Source organism: Lepeophtheirus salmonis, chromosome 14 (assembly GCF_016086655.4).
Source record: "Lepeophtheirus salmonis chromosome 14, UVic_Lsal_1.4, whole genome shotgun sequence".
Classification (NCBI taxonomy): Eukaryota; Metazoa; Arthropoda; class Copepoda; order Siphonostomatoida; family Caligidae; genus Lepeophtheirus; species Lepeophtheirus salmonis.
In genome coordinates, this window is record NC_052144.2 from 22,378,746 (window position 1) to 22,401,132 (window position 22,387).

The 22,387-nt window shown below is 29.7% G+C and overlaps 1 protein-coding gene across 4 annotated transcripts in view; it reads right to left on the reverse strand.

Moving 5' to 3' along the window:
- The window catches only part of ktub (Tub domain-containing protein ktub), a 111,586-nt gene that overhangs the window by 43,324 nt on the left and 45,875 nt on the right, over nt 1-22,387 (reverse strand). For all 4 annotated transcript variants that reach the window (XM_040724988.2, XM_040724986.2, XM_040724987.2 and 1 more), the window contains exons 3-5: nt 21,424-21,520; nt 21,196-21,345; nt 3,694-3,937 (exon numbers count right to left, since the gene is read on the reverse strand). In XM_040724988.2, coding sequence (XP_040580922.1) covers nt 3,694-3,937; nt 21,196-21,345; nt 21,424-21,520 — 491 coding nt within the window. The remainder of the gene's footprint in view (nt 1-3,693; nt 3,938-21,195; nt 21,346-21,423; nt 21,521-22,387) is intronic.

Consider the following 22,387-nt stretch of genomic DNA (forward strand, 5'->3'; position numbering starts at 1 on the left):
TCTTTCTATTCTCAATAGTTAATTCTCCACTTTTTTGAACAATCTATAATCAAAATGTGTTTTTTTTCTATTTGTGTAATATTTCTCCAATTCTTACTTTTTCCCCTTTCTTTTATTCTTACCTTCATTCACCTTCAGCTTTCCTAATAATGAGAGAAATGATGTTAATTATATAATACTAACTATGCCTATAATAACTACAGTGATAAAATTAAAGAGAAAAGAACAAACTACACATGTACATAAAATTAAACTTGAGTTTGACATCTAAGTAGGTTGATCCTCAAATTAAAATGTTGAATTGACTCGAACGCAACAATTAAAATTAATTATGAAGAAGCTTACAAATTCGTTTTATTATTTCGTTAAAGCCCTTTCTAATCATATACCTATTATTCGGTTCAATTGACGCCTTTTACCTTGTAAAAAAAATAATTAAAAAACCCTTTTACAGGCTGGGGGGACAGAACTAGTTACAAGAAATTCAAGTTTTGGGCATATGAATCAGCTTATAGAACTAAGTTGAAGTATTGTCAAAAATTCAAATTATTTTGTAAATATCAAAACCCTATGAAACTTTTGAAATGATAATTTCATATCATAGTCAATGGTATTTTAGCTATAATATCAATTTTAATATGTATAATTGTATTTGTCAATTTTTCCTCATCAATGTGAGTAATTTGAGACAATTCTGGGACGCGTAGAGACAGTATAGATTGTCATTCACTCATAATAGATAATAATTATATTTATAGGTATAATTATTTCAAAATCTAATTGAACTAGGATATATATTTGATTTATGATATTCCGATAAGTATATATTATTTTAAATTATTTCAACATTTAAGGCTCAGATGTTGTTTTCTACTCACAACAAGCTGGGAAAGTTTAAAATTCTCATTTATACTCATTAATAACTTAAATGCCAATAATTAATTGGGAGCCTTTAATTTTGAATTAAAAACGATGATTTACATAATAATTTTGTATGTGTCCGGGTAATACCCTTACACAGAACTTCAATAAAAAAATTATCCATGTATTACCCACAACAGATACTCTGCGTCAACGAATAAAATTTAAAATATTTGTCAGACGGGTGCCCGTTTATACACGGGTATTTGTCTGATAACATATATACTTGTATCACAATTGAAGGTTAATTTCGAATCTTCCACTTTGTCTATGAGTCCTTATGTAAAAGAGTTATAACTGAGGATTCGATATAATTTTTTGGAACTTATCATCGTTCTTCAAAAATCAGCAAGGCCTGTTTACGATTACATCACTTATAGTTATAAATAAAATACAAAAATATACTCTTTCAACTGTCGATGTTTCTGTTTTTTTCCTTCAGTTAGTGTTTTAAACGTTGATTGCTTGAATTAGAACTAGCTCCTGTTAAGTCATCAACAATTATCTACAATTAATGATTAATGACTCTATAGTTTGGAAAAAATGTCCACTAACAACTACATAATTTAAAGGCTTTTTGGTATTTTTTCGGCAAAAAAGTTGAGTGATACATTAAAAGTAACAACATCTTAAATTGTATGTAATATCATCAGGCAAGTTTTGATTCTAATTTTTCTTCCAAAAAGTGAGGGGCTAATGGCCTCTCTATGTTGTGAATATACAGTGATGAAGCATAGACCATATAGTAATAGAAAACTGTAAGTAAAGGATCAAGGGCGTTCGCTACAAATGAGGTAGAAGAACGGAAAAATTAATGCAATGACATAACATAAGTTCAAAACGTCAATTGTCGACCATTTGCCATATTATTTTATAATAAAAGTATTTATTAGATTTAAATAATCCATCATAACCAATATTAAAAAATCAAACTGTGAAATTTATAAATCACAGTTTTTAGAAATGGGTTTAATTTTAACATCAAACCTATCACATGCCTCTTTTTTATGTATATGAATACATTCAACTCAAAACTTTTCAGTTTAAAATATTATAAGTACATTTTTAATACTTATGTGTAGCCCATACTATGGCCTATTAAACTCTATAAGATTAATCAAATTTATTTATTTGATTGTATGTTTTTGGGGTAATATATTGTTTAAAAAATATTCACGGAAATAATCAAATAAAGTAAAGTTTCTGGAGCTCAAAGAAAAAGATTAGTTCTAATTAATGTTAAGTAATTCAATGCATTAATTTAGCAAGTTTCAGAATCTATAAGGATTTTTTCCTATCTAAATTAGATTACCCAAAAAAATCACTTTTTCTATCTTGGGGACAAACAGGGTTAATTTAAGTAAAATGAGGCTATTTTACCAATATATGTTGTGTTCCTTCAAGTCCACTTACTATATGCACACCCTCCCTCCCAGGCTTTACTTTTTTTCGTTGGATTAAAACAGCATTTTTTAAACTGAATTGTCCTCTGACTTTGTCAACGGTCCCACCAAAAGGAAAATATTTTAATATCTAATTTCAAAAAAGTAAATAAATATGATATCAAATAAATTTTTTTACATATAAAAGGGTAACATTTTACATTCTTTCAATGAGGCATTATGCCAATAACCCATTTTTGCATACTGTTTTATCATTTAACCACAAAAATACATTTGACTTCACAAAGAACAAGGAACAAGTTAAATTCAAGCTTAAAAGAAAAGCTCTGCAAGACCTGGACAGATTGACAGTGAAATGAAGCCTCAGTCTACTTCAATCGAGCTTTTGACTACCAGCTTTATGTTTGCACCAAAAGTTGCAAAAGTAGACACTAATAATGCTTAAAAGAGAAAAATAAAACGACAATTATCTCAATTTTGGCTTCATCAGTACTAGGGATGAGGATTGGCCTCTCCCTTTGTGGAAGAAACATGCGCCATAAAATTGTCCAACCAAGGAGCATGGAAATATTCGAAAAGTACGCCCAATTTCTTGGGACAAATTGCCAAAAACGAAGCTACACCCATTAGACCCAGCTATGATGTACTAAGCTGTGAGCTAATACAAAAATAATCTGGAATAAAAATCAAGAAATAGGTACACATTACAGTCAAATATTGATGTCAATTGTAGGCTTCTATTCAAATTTCGGGAACGAGCCGAGACAGCCCGAATATTAGCTATAGTTTAGAATCTTTATTTAATTAATAATACTGAATATTGGCATGATATGATACTACAAAATATATCCCCTTTAATATTTTCATTGTAATGATAAAATTTAGCTTCTTTATGTACCCACAAAGAATTAATCAGAATAACTGTTTTGATAGTTTGAAATTGATGCTAAATATTTGTTGAAGAATACAAATAGTATCCAGATTCAATTTTGAGAAAATTCCTTCTATCTTGCTTTTGTATTGACTGTTCACATATAATCTACCCATTTTAAGTGTCACGAAATTCTATATAATATCCTATTAAAGTAAACAGTTAACGAAAATGTTGATCTAATTAAAATTTACAAGCTCGACCTAAAAATGGAATAACTCATAAATATATTTAAGCAAATTATCCTCAGTAAAGAAAATAAATATTAGGATGTCACGAAATTAAATTATCATTTTCTATCTAGGGAAAGAAAAATAATTAACAAAAATAAAAGAAGAGATTAAGTAAACACGCATAAAAGAAAAAGAAAATCAATAATTAGATGTTAATCCTACCTCCTTCTCTCCCACTCCCAAAACATACATATAGTAAACTTACCATTTTTTTTCTCAATGTCTTCATCCTCATTGTCATCAAAGCCATCTAGAGATGAAGGTATGGCATTTAAAATAGTTTCTTCAGTGTTCCTGTTTTTATTCGACTCAGTAGGTTTGAGTTCACTGTTTTCAAGCACATTTGAAGGAGACATGTGATGATCATGTTCATCTGGATCGTCATCCATAGATTCAGGAGTTGTAATCATAGTCAAACTTTCATTGCTTTTTCCAAGGATTGGAAGAACCTTTTGAAGAAAAAAAAAAGATATAGGCACATATTATATACTTTTCATTTTTCAATCATTATTATTGTTATCAAGCTCTATCATGCCTAATTATGTAATATGTATTTATTAGGACTGGGAGAGTACAGAATCGAACCAGAATTTAATTTTATAACTATTTTTCAAATAGATTTTAAGTAGTTCTTACTTGATAGCATTATCCTTCTTTTTTTTTAGCATAAAAATGAATTATATACAGATTAAAAGCAGTATACAATTTCTAATTAAAATAAGAATAGTCCAATTATCAAAATGGAAAAACTCATACTCAAAATAAAATAATCCACTTCAAAATGGGAATTGTTTAATTCAAAATGGGAATTATCTCGTTTAAAATGGAATAATACAGTTCCAAATGGGAATAGTCCAACTCAAAATGAGAACAATCAAATTCAAAATATGAAAAGTCAATTTCAAAATGAGAAAAGTCAAAATAAAAAAATTATCAATTCAAGAATTTAGGCTTAGAGAATAGGAGGTACCATACAAGAATTTACTACAGAAAGCTATGCAAGATGTATCACTAGTAGTTATATAAGCTAAAGTAAGTTTTTGCGATATATTTTAAGATTATTACATTTTAAAAGAATACACAAACAATTTGTTCTGACTATCTATTTGATTGTGCCATACGTTTATATATAGTCAACATATTTGTGGCATTATATTAGGATTATTAAAAAATATGTAATTTCCAAAAAAAGTGATTTCATTTGATTAATAGATCCTAAACTTTCAGGACTTTTTTTTTTTTTTTTTTTTTTAAACTAGACTATTTCCATTTTGAATTAGATAATTTCCAATTTAAATTGGAAGTAGTGTCATTTCTTGTAGAATATCATCCCAAACAGCCTTTTCTGCTGCCATGGCTTGATGCTTGCAAATCTATCTTGGAATAAAATTGGTAGTCTTTTCCACCAACATAGTAAAGAATAGGAGCTTGCAAAAAGAAAAATAAAGCAGCCAGAAATACTCAAAAATTGAACATAAACCCCCCAAAATAATTTTGGAAGTGGGCATAGGTAATCCATCCAGTTGAAAGCAGTTTGGGGTAAGTAAAAGCACTTTCTGGATCCATGGTGTTTTTTCCCTTCTTTTTTTTTTTTTTTTTTTTAAACTAGCAGTGCAAATGATTTGAGATTTTTGAGTGAGGGAGTTTTACATAGTGATGAAAATCGTATGTATTTTGGACAAGTTTAAAAAAAGCCAAAAATCGGCATGTGAAGTCATACGACTTGAAATATGTTTTGAAGAGGAGCCGCTTAGATGTCATGACGTTTCATTAGAACAGCTACAATTACTTGTGACTAGGGAAGAAGACGCAGAAGGATATAAACAACGTCATTGTCAAGAATTACTCAAATGTCGATCCTCAATTCCACTCTGAGTTCAAAAAGGACTTACAATTATAACTCCACAAAAAATCGTCAGGTCTACTTTCCGTCTTTTATAAGCACAAACAAATATGTCGCTAGTATGTTATAGAAAAGGAAGTTTACACCTCAGGAAGGAAATAATAATGATAACATCAATGGGCGAACTAAAAATGACACACGATTTACATCACTAGTTATAAAGATTATAACTTAAAATAAATTATTATTTCACACGCACCATTATTCAGTGTTATTATCCGGAATACTAATGACAGTATAAATAGAAAATATGAATGCATATTTCGTAAATATTATGAAGCATAAATTGATTTAGTATTTATTAAGTTGATATGTAATTATAAAAAATTCTGTGTAGATTTGGCTTTTGAATTTTTTTCGTAAATGTGACTTTCTAAGACAATAGAAGTTAATTAGAGAGGTATTATATAGGCAGCCTATACAGTATGTGATACTCAATTAAAAAAATGAAATATATTACTGTATGCATAAGTCCATTAATAAATATAGGTTGGTACCTATATAATTTATATCCATGTACGCGAATATATATATACATAATATATTAGACTGTCCCGTTTTATTCCTTCCTGCACAAAAGACTTTTATCTGTGAGCTGAATTAAAATAATTACTTTGTCGAAGTATCCGGCCTCTCAGGCCCTTTTTAGCGTAGTACAAGTAATTTAGTTGGAAAACATGCTATGTTTGTGTCAAAGTTTTGTATTTTTATGCTTCTTTTTGCATCATCTAAAATATTATGCTATGGGCAAATAATTTTGCTAGGTACATATATTTAGTGAAACTTGTTTGTAATAATTTAAGGGGTTTAAAATATGCAAAATGATTTGCAGTTTCCCTGTTTTATAAAACATAACATAGAAAAATTTAACCTTAGTTGAAGTAACGAAACTAGAACAAAAGGATAATTATTTTGTGTTATATTATATAAACGGGGAAACTGCACATCATTGAACACATCTTATGCAAAAACTTATTTTAGCTGATAAACTGAATTCTAAAAAATATTTATTTTACCCATAGCATTATATTTGGGACGGTACAAGAGACCTAAACTTCACTGATTTGGACCCAAAATCACATTTTTCCAAACTAAAATGGACTGTTCCCACCAAAAATAGTTTAAGAATTTTTAAACTTTGTCAAAATTAGTTTTACATTATTCCAAGTAGAAAAGTACTTACCCAAAAACAGGGCAGTCTAATATACATTATGCATACAAAAAATGTACATTATACTCATCGTATAATGCAATAAAATAATTTTCTCCGTTGGAGACTTATTTTTTTACAGGGGTAACCACCTTTTATATTTTTGAAAAGCAATCAATCAAACTTAATTAAAATAGTAATAATTTAGTGTAGTTCAGGGTTTGAAAAGGGTAAACATTTAGTTCATATGGGATTCATTTAGTTAACTAGAATAAAACTAGTGTAATTTTTCAAATAGATATAAGGTTGGGATTCACTATTATGTAATTTTAGCATATTAAAACTAGCTTAACCCACTTTTTTTTTTTAAATAATTTACCTATATTCATATTAATTTACATATTATGTATAGAGTGGGTCAAAATCGATCATGGGAGCTTTTGGGGAAATTGTCATTCTCTGAAATTGTAACATCCTAGATATTAGTAGGTTATATATATGTATACTCATTTGTTTATTTTTCTATCATGCAGAATATACTGGATTACTTATCGGAGCGGACGCGTAGATACTTTTAATAACAAGATATAAACCTGGCGAAGAGGAATCACAAATCAAGCTTACTACTACCGAACTGAACATATCCTAGGGGGAAACATATTGTGTTACTTTTTTTACTATTAAAATTAATTTTCCAGTAATTTATTATTAAAACTGATAAAATGGCATCAATCGGGTCATAACCATTTTTGATGGGAAGAAGAAAGTAATTGAGGATTACGTTACTAGAGTCCCCCTCTTTTTAATTTTAAAGAAGAATTATATGTAATTTATCTCTTGTCTAGGGATGAATTTTACTTATATTCTCATTGTAGAGACCTATTGTCTCCAATGGATCCCAGTCAAATCTCTCTTTAAGATGTAATTAAAACTTTAACTTGTCATTATAAACCTCCAACTTTAATCATATATGAGTGATTCAAATTTTATAACCGAAAACATAGCTCAGTAGTCTATCGTAGATTTAGCTGTAGCTTTAAAGTCGCTAGTTAAATTGTATTTTATATATATATATATGTAAGTCTTCATAACCCTTAAAATCCGGTAGTGGATGTGGTAAGAATCACTGACCTGGGGATTGATCTCAAAAGATTTTTTTTTGTTTGTTTTGTCAAAGGACTTAACATTTGAAAAAACATGTTTAAGTTTATTGAATTAAACTTTTCAAATAATTGTACAGAGTTCAAAGATGTAGATAATATGTTTTCTATAAATTCTTTAAATTATATTCAATCCTTCCACAAATGAAATTCAATTAGAAATGAATGGATGAAAGATTTATTGGCAGATGGATATCGGTTGTGCTAAAATTATAAAAATAGAAACAAATTTAAGTCTGTTTATGAAAATGATTTATTAAAAATTATTGAGTCAACATTACAATTAGCTATATATGGAGGATCTAGAGTAGCTGTTGTTCCAATTTTAATTGTAAAAAAAGAAAGTTATTTATTATGTAGAAAATCATGATGTTTTATTACAGTGGTATTTATTTATCTTAAAATAATTTAATGAAATATAGACTTCCACTATTGAAGGAGAAAGGCTTTTAAAATAGCAAGAAAAAATTACAGCATATCACTTCTTTTAATATAAATTATGTAACAATGTTCAAATGTACACACATACATATATATATATATATATATACAGGGTGATGACTCAAAAATTGGAATCCTCTTCGAACCTCAGTTCTAAAAGTCTGAAAATTTTGTACTTGGCGCCATTCGAAAGAACTGACAAAAAACTACAATTTTTTGTTCCTTTTGTCTTTGTGCAATCAAAAATATCCGAGCAACAAGCAAAACAACAGAAGGTGTGCGATCTCCTCCACACATACGTTGATCCAAAGAAGATTTCAGCCATTGTAAACATGTCCCTCGCCACCGTCCACAACACCAAGAAGGTGATGAACAACTACGACACAGTCTCTAGAATGCCTGGAAGCTGAGGCCATAACAGAGTGAGGAGTACCGAGTTCGTGGACATGGTCAAAGAGGAAATTGAGAAGGACCCGACGAAATCCATGAGGCAGATGGTGAACAACATGGTTCCTTAAGCATCACGGCGACATCGTCAAGATTTACTCCGAATATACCATTTTCAAACTGGACGCTATTCTTAACAGTAGAAATCATTGCTTCTTGACTGAACCAAGAGTTTAGGTCAAGGGAGCCTTCAGTACCGAACATCCAGCTCAGGTAATGGTCGTCGGCATCGTTGCATCCGACGGCAGCCAAATACCTCCCTAATTCTTCAAAGGCAACGAGAAAGTCAACACTCACGTCTACTACGAGGTCCTCATGGCTGGTCATTGTTGAAAAGCACTTTCCCCAGGGACAACTATGTGTTTACCCAAGATGGCGCACCGGCAAACACGTCCAAGAAGGTACAGTATTTCTGCAGGTAGAACATGTCTACGTTCTGGCCCACAGACTTCTGACCTTCGTCCTCACCTGACGTGAACCCCCTAGACTTGGCTGTTTGGAGCGTCATGGAGGGCAAGACAAACAAGACTTCTCACCCGAATATCGATACCCTGAATGTCTTTATCACGGAGGAGTGGGACATATTGATTAAAAAGTGTAGATAATTTTTGAAGTACCAACTTTTGCTTCAAGAATTTACCATAAAAACGGAACAAAATAAAAATATATATAAGTCAAAACGGATTTAAAAAATTTTAAATCCTCACCTTGTATATATATATACAGGTACGAAAACATTTTGCATTTAAAGGCTTCATTAATTTGTTTTTGTTTTTTCTTTTTCTTTCCTCTTTTTTAATTGGATTTATGAGGTAAAAGAAACAATTAAGGATATAAAACGATATTGTTATGAAAGAGGATCTGTCCTACATAAAAGAGGACATAGGACTGAGTTCCAGTGATGCTAGAGGCCTAACACAGGGTCCATCATAGCCCAAAAAAATCTTACAAACAAGTCGACATTTTCTTTGCGGTGTCATAATCACCTCCACACTATTCTAGTTCCTTCTTGATTCTCTAGAAAAAGGACCTGCTAAGGTTTATGAAGTTTGCAAAAAAAATCGATACACGGTGTAAGATCGAGATCTAGACCCAAACATTGATTCAAATTGCTGTAGAAAAAATAACCAGGGAAAAAATCTTTATCAAAACGAGTTGTAACACAACTAGTTAACAAATTACCCCATCCTTTAAATGTTCTTCCTTTTGAAGCAGTTTATAGATTAACAAGATATAAAACACCTAATTATGATTCAAAACACTAATAATACAGCCGGCAAAAAAATACTGAGTAATTTTCATGAATATGTACCCTCTGATTATATATTACAAATTATATGTAAAATATACCTATTTCCTTAATAAAGTTGTTTTTGTATTATTAAACAGTTTCTATAACAAAAGTAATGGAATTTGTTAGCTGTATAATTTACTATTTGCAAGAGCCAAGGGACTACCATTCAGTTGGTCTCACTTGTCATTCCTTAAAAAAGTTAAATCTGTTGACGTTGTTGAAGTGTTTTTTTTTTGTTGTTTTTTCCCTTTTTAACTATTAAAAAGTCTAATGGTACATGAACAGCCTATGCTCAACGTAGTAGAGTTTGACCCCTGATTTCAAAAATGGCCTTCAGAAAAAGGCATAACTTTCTTCTTATTTTTGAAGTTGGCAACTTCTTTAAGCCCTTGGTGTTGAAAAAAGTGAATTATGTGAAAAATTTCAAAGGCTAATTTGAAAACCCTTTTTAAAATGTATGAATCCTCCTTATAACTAGAGTTATCTTTGTTTAAAGTTGAAAATAAGTGATTTTTATTCAGTAAGAAAGTTTACATTTATCTCATTTGATAGCTGACAGTGTAACCCTTGGTTTAAAAAAAATCCTCCCCAAAAATGCTCTTTATCGATGCAAATTTGTGATCAGGGATAAAACTCATTTATAAATTAATCTCATTTCAATAGTTTATATATTTGCATGCCATAGATGGAAATATGTATACAGGTGAGGTTTAACTCAATCTAGTGAATTTTAGAGTCCATGTAAAATGATAAATCTTTTTTCTGAGTTGAATCTTGCTGAAATTGTAGCTCACTGTTCTTTAGTATATCAATGGTGATGTATGTAAGCACCATGGATGAAGGAACCCTTGATAAGGTATTATAAAATTTCTGGATAACGGCTCTTACTTACAAAGATTAGAAAATTGGAGGATCCAAAATGAATATCAACCTTCATAGAAACTTTTCACTGACATGATAATTTATATCATAATTGAACGAGGGATGCCATTTTGGGGCTTCAAAGTTGATAAATTTACTACATTAAGAAAATACTACAAATTTTCAAAAATCTTGATTAAACTCTATTTAAATGGCTTTATGAATAAAAACTTACACTTGCATGGAATACTACTTGCTGCCATCGATAAACACTAATATTTGAATATAATCAAAGTAATATGTGTTAAAATCCCTTATGAAATGTCTAAATTTTTAATCTTTTTTGAGCTATTAGAGAATAGAAAGGTCGGGTATTAGATAAAAATAAATGATTCCTTACATTCTAATAGTTCATCTTTATCTTCAACACGAAAATTCGAATGTATGACAATCTAATAATATATAATAAAACTAGGCAATAGAGTGAAAGGTTTTTATATATACTAAGGTTCATATCAAAGTTCTCAATTTTTTTGGGTGTTAGGCCAAATGAGATTAATAGACCATCTCGCGGGCCCTACCAATTGGCTTTAATATTATTGGAAAGTAAATAACATAAAAGTGATAATTCATTGACGTTCCAATATTTTTACTTATTATAACCAATAACTGTAATTTGCTCGTGACTTATAAGATGTTTTTTTAAATACATACAGGGTTCGGAAGAAAAACATGGACTGTTAATAAATATTAATTATGTAATGAAAATAGTGAGGTTTTGTAAAAAAAAATCCTGAATACTCCGAGTCTCCTGTCCTTTCTGCATAAGTAAACAATAACAAACATTTCTCAAATCTTTCATCATGAGTGAGCAGGAAGCAAAAAGGCAGAGGATCTCAGACCTTCTGGATGCCAAAATTGAGGTAACAGAGATTATGGACATAGTGAAGTCCTCCAGGAGCTTCATTTTCAAGGTGGCCAAGATGAAAAAGGATGGAAAAGACCTCTCAAGGAAAGAAGGAAGTGGGGGACAAAACTTGAAAAGGGATTCTGAGTTTCTGGAGGACCTGAAGAAGAAGATCAAGGACGATGCCACAAAATCAATGAATCGCTTCTCTAATGAATTTAACGTGGACAAGGGGACAATCAGGAGGGCTGTGAAGAAGGACTTGGGGTCGTCCTCCTGCACAAGAACCTCACACCACCTGTTGACGGACACTCTGAAGGAAAGGAGATTGCAGAGGTGCAAGAAAGTTCGTGCGTAGATCAAGGCCAATGGAACCACAGTAAAAAAATTCTCTGACGAAATTTTTTTTCACCGTGGACCAGGTCTACGACTGTTTGCTTTGGGGATCACCAGAGGAGGTCAAGGGGGTGTTCTGTACATAAAATCCGGCCCAAACAATGGTCCTATGGTCGTAGTATCCGACGGCAAGAAGATACATCCCTTCTTTTTAAAGTCTGGGGAGAAAATCGGCCAGGAGGCCTACTACAAGGTGCTGAGGTTCACCATACTGCCATGGCTCAAGGCCACCTACCCAGAGGACAACTATGTGTTGGCCCAAGGACATATTGCCATCATCTTCGCCGAATTTGAGCCCGTTGGACTTTGTTATGAGGGCACTTCGGAGAGATAGACCAACCGGACATCTCACCCAAACGTGGACTTCCTGAAGGCCACCATTGTGAAGGGATGGAAAAAATTGTCCAAGAAGTTGATCAACTCCTGCAAGGCTTTCTACCGCCGTAATTGCTATAATTACTGCTGAGGGCGACCATATTGAGTGAACATGTTCACAAAGGTCGTGTCTCAAAGTTTTGAAAAAAAAAAATTCAAAACTATTTATCAAAAAAGAAAATTATTGACATTTTTCTAAAATCAGTCATTCAGTCCACGTTTTGCTTCTGAACCTTGTACAATACATTAGGTTCAACAATCACTCTGAAATAAATTAAAGCAATCTGCGTATTTAAAACTATATTAAATCAATCAATCAATAAGAAATTAACTTATTTCATTATGCACCTTTCTGGAAAACAAAATTTTCTATACACCTTGGAATAGAGCAAATTCTGGATTAAAGAAACATTTTTACTCGAACCAAAGAGTTGCCCCATTCTGTATATATTTATAAAGGCTGAGACATGAAGCTTATGAAGTAATAAATCAGATAATATATCCTTATTTTTATTGAAACAATTATATAAAAATTTATTGAACTCTACAATACATACAAACGACATTTCACGAAACTTCGATTAAAATAAGCTAAATATGTGAATAAATCCTAAACTGGGAGTAATCAGGGAAAATAAGTAACTGCATAGCATCAGATTTAATGTTTTGGGAGCATAGTAAAAAGTATTGACGATAAAATGTACATTCAAAGGAATAAAAAAGCATTTTTCTCAATTTCAGGGTGTATTATATCCTATTTCATTAACGAAATAAAGAAAGAGCTATTTCTAAAATCTCTACTCATTGAATCCTGCCTAGAATAAAAATTAAGTTCTACTATAAAGTTTACAATAAAATAATATCGAATACAATGTTACTTAAACTGAATTCAATCTGTATATATACTCGGAGGTAAAGAGACTAAAAAGCAAAGAGGAGACATGATGGTTGGAATAAAAAGTAAACAAAAATATGAACTATGTTCAGGATTCACGTAGCCTCGATCAAAAAATATAGAACATAAATACCCTTCGTAGAAGATTAGGGTTATGTATTTTGCTTCAAAATATTTTTTTAGAGTATAATAATGATTAACATACAATGAACTATGATTTTAATTAATAGTTTATGTCTCTGGTTTATTCTTAAGAAAACTATATAACCTCGTCCAACACGTTGTTGACTTTTATTAAATTTCATTAGATAAGTTCGTAGCGCATTTACAAATTTTTAGACAAATCATAATTTGAGATAAGAAAAAACATTCATGATTGATATACAAGACTCATCTTTCCCTTATAGTCTCTTTACTCGTAAGTATACATATGGTATGTATAAATACTGTATTTCTTCGAATATAAATATTATTGAAATGAAGACAACAATATAAAAATGAAGTATTTCTATATTTTAAAGGGGCTATTATTCAAGGAGTTTTGATCAAAATTAGAAGAAATATATATATTTTTATTAGTCAACCTTATTTTAACCCTCCGTTACATTTTTTTCTAATCCTAACGTGATCAATTTTGGGGTTCTTTTTTTGGGACACACCAACACAAAGTCTAAATATGATAATTTTATAAGAATCCTCCTTTTCAATGTAATGGTATTGATAAACAATTTATGCATGTTTCAATTTTTTTTCCAATTTATTTTTTCAATAAAAATGTATTTTTAGTTCTTAATACCTAAAAAATATGAAAATGATATTGATAATGGCTATTTGTGTCTTTCGTAACTTTTACTTCTATAAGGGGAAAAAACAAAATTTGATGAATCTATGAAAAATTTGATAATTGAAGAATATTTTTTTAATTTATTTGTTATCATTTCATTCTTTGTGTATTACACATTTTTAATAATTTCATCGTTAAGGTTCTATTGAATGTCATCCTTATATACAATCTATAATTGGTAAATCATTCGCAGGGAAAATCACTTTTGCCAAGTCATTTCATAAATCTTAATTCATTATTAAAAACAAGGAAATTGCTAAATTAGTTTATTAATAACCTTATTTAATAACTTCTTGTCGTAATTTTACGTTTATAGAAGTCTAAGAAAATATGTAAAATAATATAAAAGTTATATCATTCTGATTTTCATATTAGTATTAGTGTATAATTTTTCAAAAGTGTTTATATCTTTTCAGCAAAAAATGGCTTAATATCAGAGAAAATAACATTAATAAGTGAGATTATACGATTTTAAGACTCCGCGCACCTAGATGTTTCTTTTTACCTTAATTTTACTGGGCAATCTTGATACTTTGATAATAAAATAAATAAAAAGTATTTTTCAAAAATAGTTATATTTTAGTTTAATGTTATTTTTTTTTACTTCAATGGTGTCTTTTATATATATTTTTTCTCCAAAAACATTCAAAGTTATCAAGAAGGTATTTGTAAAAACTTTAAGGCCAATGAGCCAGGGATTAGAACATACTTAGATCCCTAATCCTTGGTGTTTGGCCGGAAATTAATTTTTTTTTTTTTGTAGAGTGCTGGATACTTGCATCCGAAAAGTATGTCTATAATTGAATTTTATTTTAGCCCCCCTCTTTACTTATATGCTCCCTCCTCCAGAATGAAAATATAACTATAACAGCTTTTTAAATGAAGCACAGTAGAATTTGCCAATAACAACAAACTCGCCCCCTAAAAATGATTAGGATTTACATCTCTAATAGTGTACCCATATATTTTAGATACATACTTAAGTAAAGAGTATTGAAGGTAGAATTCTTCAAATTAATTAATAAAATTAGGTACGCACTTCATTTTTTATTATATATCAAAAGCTTCAAATCTATCTGTGTCCTAATAATTAAAAGATTCTCAGTCAAACAAGGAAATGAGTACAAGTAGAAATAATTTTTTCTTCCTTTTGCTTAATTAAGATAAAGAATTTTGTAGATGTACATGACAATTTCATTTTTTTCCCTTCCTTTTTTTTTTTGAGTTGAGGGAGCTTTCTTATTTCCTTTCTTCGGCTCAACTCTGCCCAGCATCAATGTAATATATTTTTTGAAAAAGGATTTAATTATAAACAAATCTCAAGGTTCTATTTTTAAAAGAATATATTTTAAAAGTTAAAATGTGTATGTCATTTTGCTATGTACTATCATTTTATTTTGCAAAAATGATAATCATAAATTAAAATGGTCACTCATAAAATGGTTTCTATACAATATTTCATGAAGAAAACATACACCATATTATGTGCTTAAGGAGTGGAAAATAACTTCTTACGTACATAGGAAGGTAAATATATGTATTTATATATAGGAGGTCCCTGCAAAACCCAGTTTCAAAGTTTTTTGATTAAAATTAAATTTCCATATATTTTACAAGTATCTTGGATGGCATACATTATTTTAAAGACTTTATAATGAATATAATGTTTTTTTCTCCTAGCCATACTAAAATAAAACAAAGGACAAAAAGTAAAAAGTGGACATTGAAAAGTAATTTCTCCCATTTTACAGGGTTTACTACTAAAAAAGCCGTACAACTCAGATATTCTTGTTCCCAAAAACTGCAATAAGCGGGAACCCATGTACCTGGATTTCTTTCCTGGGGAGATATCAGGGTTTACAACTAGACAAAATATATTTGACAAAAATAGGCTTATATATATATATATAGAATTGAATCCATGAAAAGTTGAATATTGTATGAAAGAATTACTTGAGATACAGTTTTAACTATTACTACCAATTACCTGATATGCACATATTCCGTTGTATTTTGCAAAACAAAACAACCATAAAAAAACCCAAATGAATATTTAAAGAGAACTTAATCTTATAACTTAGGAAATATTAGGCTAAGTAAAAAGTTTTGAGCGTAAATATCTTAAGTAAGCTATTTCTCAAAATTAATTTATGGTATAAAAAACTACAAGTATGATTAAAGGTGAAGAGTACCCTTTAAAATAAGTTAATTTAAAGTTTTGTATTTGGTGAAGCCAGTGGTGTGTTAATGCGTTCCAAAATGAAAGTAAAAAAAAGAAAAATTCGATATATCCATCAGTATCACTATGACCAAGTTGAAAGACAGAGTAGGCGACCACAAAATTGAACTATTCATGGACACCATATGGTATTGAATGCAACAATAAAGTGGTGGGTCCAACGACTTCGTTTGGTAATTTTATTGACAAAACAGAACTTTTTTCTTCACCTATTATGAATTAATTTGGGTTGGGGAAAAACTAGATTAAAATTCATTTATTCTTCTTAAAATATAAAATAAATTACCGAAAATTCAAAGTATTTATCATTTGTTATGTCATCCAGGAATTTTCTGGGAGCTCAAAAATTTAAAAATATATTTTGCCTTATTTCGCTAAAGGGTAATGTCCAATGAGCTGTTAAGAGCTTCTTAAGAACATGCACTTAAAGGAGCGTCTGCAGTACCTTTTAATAAGGAGAAGGGCAGGTGAGCTACTGGACTAGTTCAGAAATTAAATCCCGTCGTTTTTTTTTTTGGCTATCTCAGAAAAAAATAACAAAAAATTTTATTAGTACCATTTTAAATACATCATTTCCATAATAATACTAGTACACCGAATTATAACTTGTAGCTAGGTAAATACAGGAGTGGGCATACAAAACTTGCAGTAGTATTTCATTATAATTTGGCCTGTTATTTTTATTTAATTACAATGTTTCGTTACGCAACCAAAAGTCAGCTGAAAATAAAATAAAGAGGAGTGTTTTTATCTTTTATCTCTATGTGTAAAAATGTTGAAACAATAACAAAAAGCGTCTTGGAGAAAAATGGCTACTACACCTCTCATCCAAATTTGGATTGTCATTATGACAGGCGCTGTCAATCTGTTTGCCGCCGTATCGAGGCTGTTATTCGTTGTGAAGAAGAGTTATTGAATAAAATATATTATGTATATATACACATCACAAATGGGTTTTGAGTCGTCTTTTCTTACAAGAGCGTCCACAGGATTATTTTGTTTAGGGTAGAAGCTAAAAAAATTAAATGTGCTCCAACTTCCGGTTCCAATACCAGTTTGGTATAATAACGTTTAAATGCGTCAGTACCCTAGTATAACTATAGTACCAATATACCAAACAACAATAGTATATTTGTGTATTATTTTTTAATGTTACAAAATGCTAGTCAGAACCAAAATACACATTTATATGTTAAGGAATAAATCTTCCAATATAAAAAAAATGCATTATTTTTAAACAACTTTCTAAATAATATCATGTAAATGTTATTACATTGAAAGTAAAAACTATTTACATAATATAAGAAGTATAACCACAAAAACTCCCACATTTGTTGCTTGCCTGCTTGCTTTGTTAATTTAATTATACCTCAGGGAACATACATACATAAATACATATATGTACATAGTTATGTGTTTACTACATAATAAAAACCTAATGTTCCATAGAAAACATTAATTCCACGTGTTTATGGATGTTTTTGGAATGTATTAAAACATCTCTTGTGATTAAACTTTCAACATGATAAAATAAAAAGATAGTAGCAGGGATGCCTCCACACTCCATAATATCACAAGATCAACTTTTTTGTAATGTAATTCAGAATGCCGAGCCCGATAAAATTTCCCTTTATCAAAAGAACATTTCTTACTTTTGGGCAGCCCAAAAAGAATGGTGGTCGAGACGTAGTTTTAAAAAGTGTTCATGTGTCTTTCTAGAATCCATAAAACAAACATTCTTAATAGATGCAATAAGGGGCATTGAGCAAAGGTATGGAGAACTTAATTGAATATCTTACCACAGTCTTTGCAATCATGTATTACTGTTTCTCATAGCTGCTTACAGATAATCTAATTAGATATCATGGCAGTTAGCCTCTCTTAAATAACATTTTTCAAATTGTTAGGGATACCAAGTCATTTTAGGTATATTTTATTTTACATAGAAGAAGTAATTAGAATTTACAATTCTGATATTTTTTATAGGAAAAAAAATTATAAAATCTCTCTTGAAGTGATTTTGAATACAAGTTGCATTTCGTTAATCTGCATTTGAGTGAAATATAAAAAATGCGTACATACATACTAGGGTGGGCCTTATAAATCAATATTTTACTTTGACCCTCGCTTTCTATGCCAATACCTTTACTAGTTTAGTAGTTTTTGTAGAAATCCTAAGTATTACTCTCCGGGTTTCATGAGCACACTCAAATGTAACTACACAATACTTATATCAATTAATTTGTATTCTCTCCTCAATAAAAAGAATAAAATAAAAATTTAAGAGAAAATATATAATATTTTTGGATGAGGGATCCGTACTTTACTCTTTAGAGGGTGCACTTATGAGAACAAACAAAATTCATTTAATATATCAGCGTTTGTCTTTTATTTAAATCTTAGCATTTACTGTAAATAAATATAAATACATAAGAGACTAGTAACTCAAACTAACAGAAAATCCTCTTGTTATAAGCTCACACCTTCAATATTTCATATTCTAAGTACACAATGAGAGCCACCCTAAGGTTTACGCAAATATACACAATACACAACATGACTGCAAAATATAAACTGTACATGCATAATATGTATATTTTTGCATCATGGTAAAGTATCATGTTTCAATACTTTGTTATTCTACTTTTTGATGTACTCTGGGGATCAGTTAAAAATACTTTTAAGTGATGAATTCTATTAATAAATCAAATTTGTACTCGGTAGAGCACCCAGTTTAGTTCTGCAAAAAATCAAATTATTAGTAATTTATCTCATTATGTTCCAATGTTATGGTCTATTGTACATTTTTTTAATTACATTGACCTTTTATCTTGACCTCTCAAAATTTAAAGTCTAACTAACAAAAAAAAAAGGCAAAAATATAACCTCCACTTAACTTCATTGCGGAGGTAATTATGAATAACATATGTGGCCTGTAAAACAGATAAATAATCTAAACTAATTTTTCTAAAAATTGAGTAGGGTTTACATTTGTGTTCTTCAACACATAAACGTTGATTTCTCACAATAAATTATTTCTATTATCCCTTTATAGGCACCACAAATTACACTTAAAGTAGCCAAAATTGATCATCATAATAAAAAAAAAAGATCTAGTCCAAATAAATTTATTATTTGATTTTTTTTTATTATTGTTTATTTTCTCGGTAGTTTAAACATGAGGTCGAACTCGATGATTTACACTATTTTATCCACATTTTCGACAATTGATCTTACATCTTTGATATTAAATAACTAGAACGGAATAGACGAAATCAAATTGGTCGTAATTAACTGTTACAGTACCAGGATCACAAAATCAACACTCATATTTTTAGTTGCCTGACTTGCGTTTTCCCCTATATGAGTAAAACTATAAAATATTACATTTTTTTTCTGTGCTGATGTCCATCTTTGACGACCACTCTAATAATCACTGAACTGGCTAATAAAGTTTTTTTACTACGAAATCTTAAGTTTCTAACGCCATCTAGCGTAAATTGATTCCACTTATACAAAGCGGGATACACATAACTAAAGCCATCAATTGGAAAAACAATGTTTTTCTTTTTAATACACCTACATATTACAATGAAAAATGGATATATTTTATTGCAAAGGCCATATCGGGGGCAATATAAATATTTTAAATCAAATAAAGGCCCCTAACTATAACTAAAATTATAGGAAATCTTAAATCAACCCATACATTTGAAAACAAGACATATACTTAGCTTAAATATGCCATTGATAAATTGGGCTGTACCTGAAATAAAAAAAATAAGTGGATATTTTCTCATTTACTTGATCTTTGTTCAAGGTTCTTTTTATGTTGACAAACTACATATTTAACAGTGTTGGACTTCGATTCAAAAAATTAGACCGTTTCAGACCACAATAATTTTAGCTACCCAAGATTGCCTGGAGTTCATAGACTTCGACGAATAGACCAACATTGGTTTTATAATAAAGAAGATAACTCTTTTGGAAATCCTCAGTGCTACTTTCTATTTTTCATGAGAACAATCAAACGTTATTACTTAATACTTAATATGTTCTCTACTCAAAAATGAAAGAATAATGACGACAGCTTAAGAAAAAAATGACGTCATGAACCAATATTAAATAATATGTATTTATAATATACTTAAAATTAAAGTAAATAAAGTTTAAAGAAATATTGAAATCCAATATATTTTTTTAAAGATCCAAAAATTAAAACGGACACTAATTGGACTAAGTATCCACATTTTGAAATCAAAATGAATCTAATTATTTTTAGGTGTTTAGATTTCCTTATATTTAATTTAGTGGTAAACACCGAATTTTTTCTCCAAATTCAAAATTTCGAAATTTATCCCATTTAAAAGTAAATCACCTCTTATGTTTTTGTAGATCAGTGGTTCTGAAATAAGGTTCTCCTGAGCCCTTGTAGTTCCCACAGAATAAACATAAAAGATGATTATTTGTAGTGGGAACTTCATCTTTGCCCATATATTTTGGACTAGCATCTAAATTGACTTTTTTAGTACATATTCAATTACTTACATAGATATATATATTCAATTTTGGCTTCTTTAAATACTTTTAAAAAAATTGACTCCTCGAATATTACCTAAGTTGGGAGCGAGGAAAGGGGACAGAGGATATCTGACGACAATGTTACAAAAGATTACATAAATAAATAAGGACTTAAGTATATTTTACATGCCACATGATATTGAAAAATAATTTATGTGAAATTTTTTAAACTGAATATATACATTTTACAAATGCAATGTAATAACAACTTTACCTGTACAGAAGTCATGGCCGAGTCAGGATTGCCTTGATTTAAATACTGCAAAGGACCATCATAACCATGAATTTCTTTTCGACCAGACATGGGGCGCCCACGAGTTTTTGCACTTCCAGATTTTAAATCTGAGGCCTGGATCATTTTACTCTTAAAGTAGAAATAATATAATTGTGCATTAAATGATGAACCTTGGGGATATAATTAACAAAATGATGAACCACATACTTGTTGTTTTCTCTTTTGCTTTTGTTTATTCTCAATGAGTTGCCTTTGTTGTTCCAGCTTTTGTTGACGTAGATTTGCTGAAGGTATCAAATCCATTCTAAACAAAAAAAGAAAAAAAGTTCAAATCTATTAAAATAATCAAATTTACAGTATGCATATTAAAATGTATGTATGTTCATGCTCAATATTTAGATAACCATTTACAATTGTATTTCCCTTTTCGACATAAAAACATATATATTACTCGTATACCTATGTTTGTCCTTAAGTACAATTAAATAAAATTGAGTAACTCAAATACAAAACCCTATATGTGATGTCTTAACAAAAGAAAAAATAATCCACAACAAAAATCAACCAAATGATAAAAGTCATAATACTCTTTTTTAAATCATGTATATATACAGTCTAATATTTCCTAGAACATATTTAATTCAATTATAAGCATTGTATTCAAATTTGAGGAGAGATGAGATACTCAATAATAATAACTATAGTTTAAGATCCTCATTTGATTTATGAAATTGTACTTGGCCCCAATATGGCCAATCAAATTTATCAATTTATAATTTTTTCATTTTGATGAGAAATTTTAGTTACATTAAGTGCAATTTACAGCATATCCAAAAGATTCATGGGAAAACTTTGTTGAACGATAATTATTCGTAAAAGAATATAAATATATTTTTATTAAATCATTCAAGCTTGTTTTGTGTTGACGGTTCACATATGACCGTACTCATTATACTTAATAATAATTGTATATTTTATTTTAGTACACTCTAGATTAATTAAACATTTTAACATTGATCTCTTAAACATTCACTTATTTCTATACACTATATGTTTTAACATATCGAGTACAACAAACATATAATTCAAAAATGATTCAATATGAAGCCAAATTGCATCAGTAATGTGCTTCAATTGACCTTGAAGTAATGGACAGACCTTAATAACATAG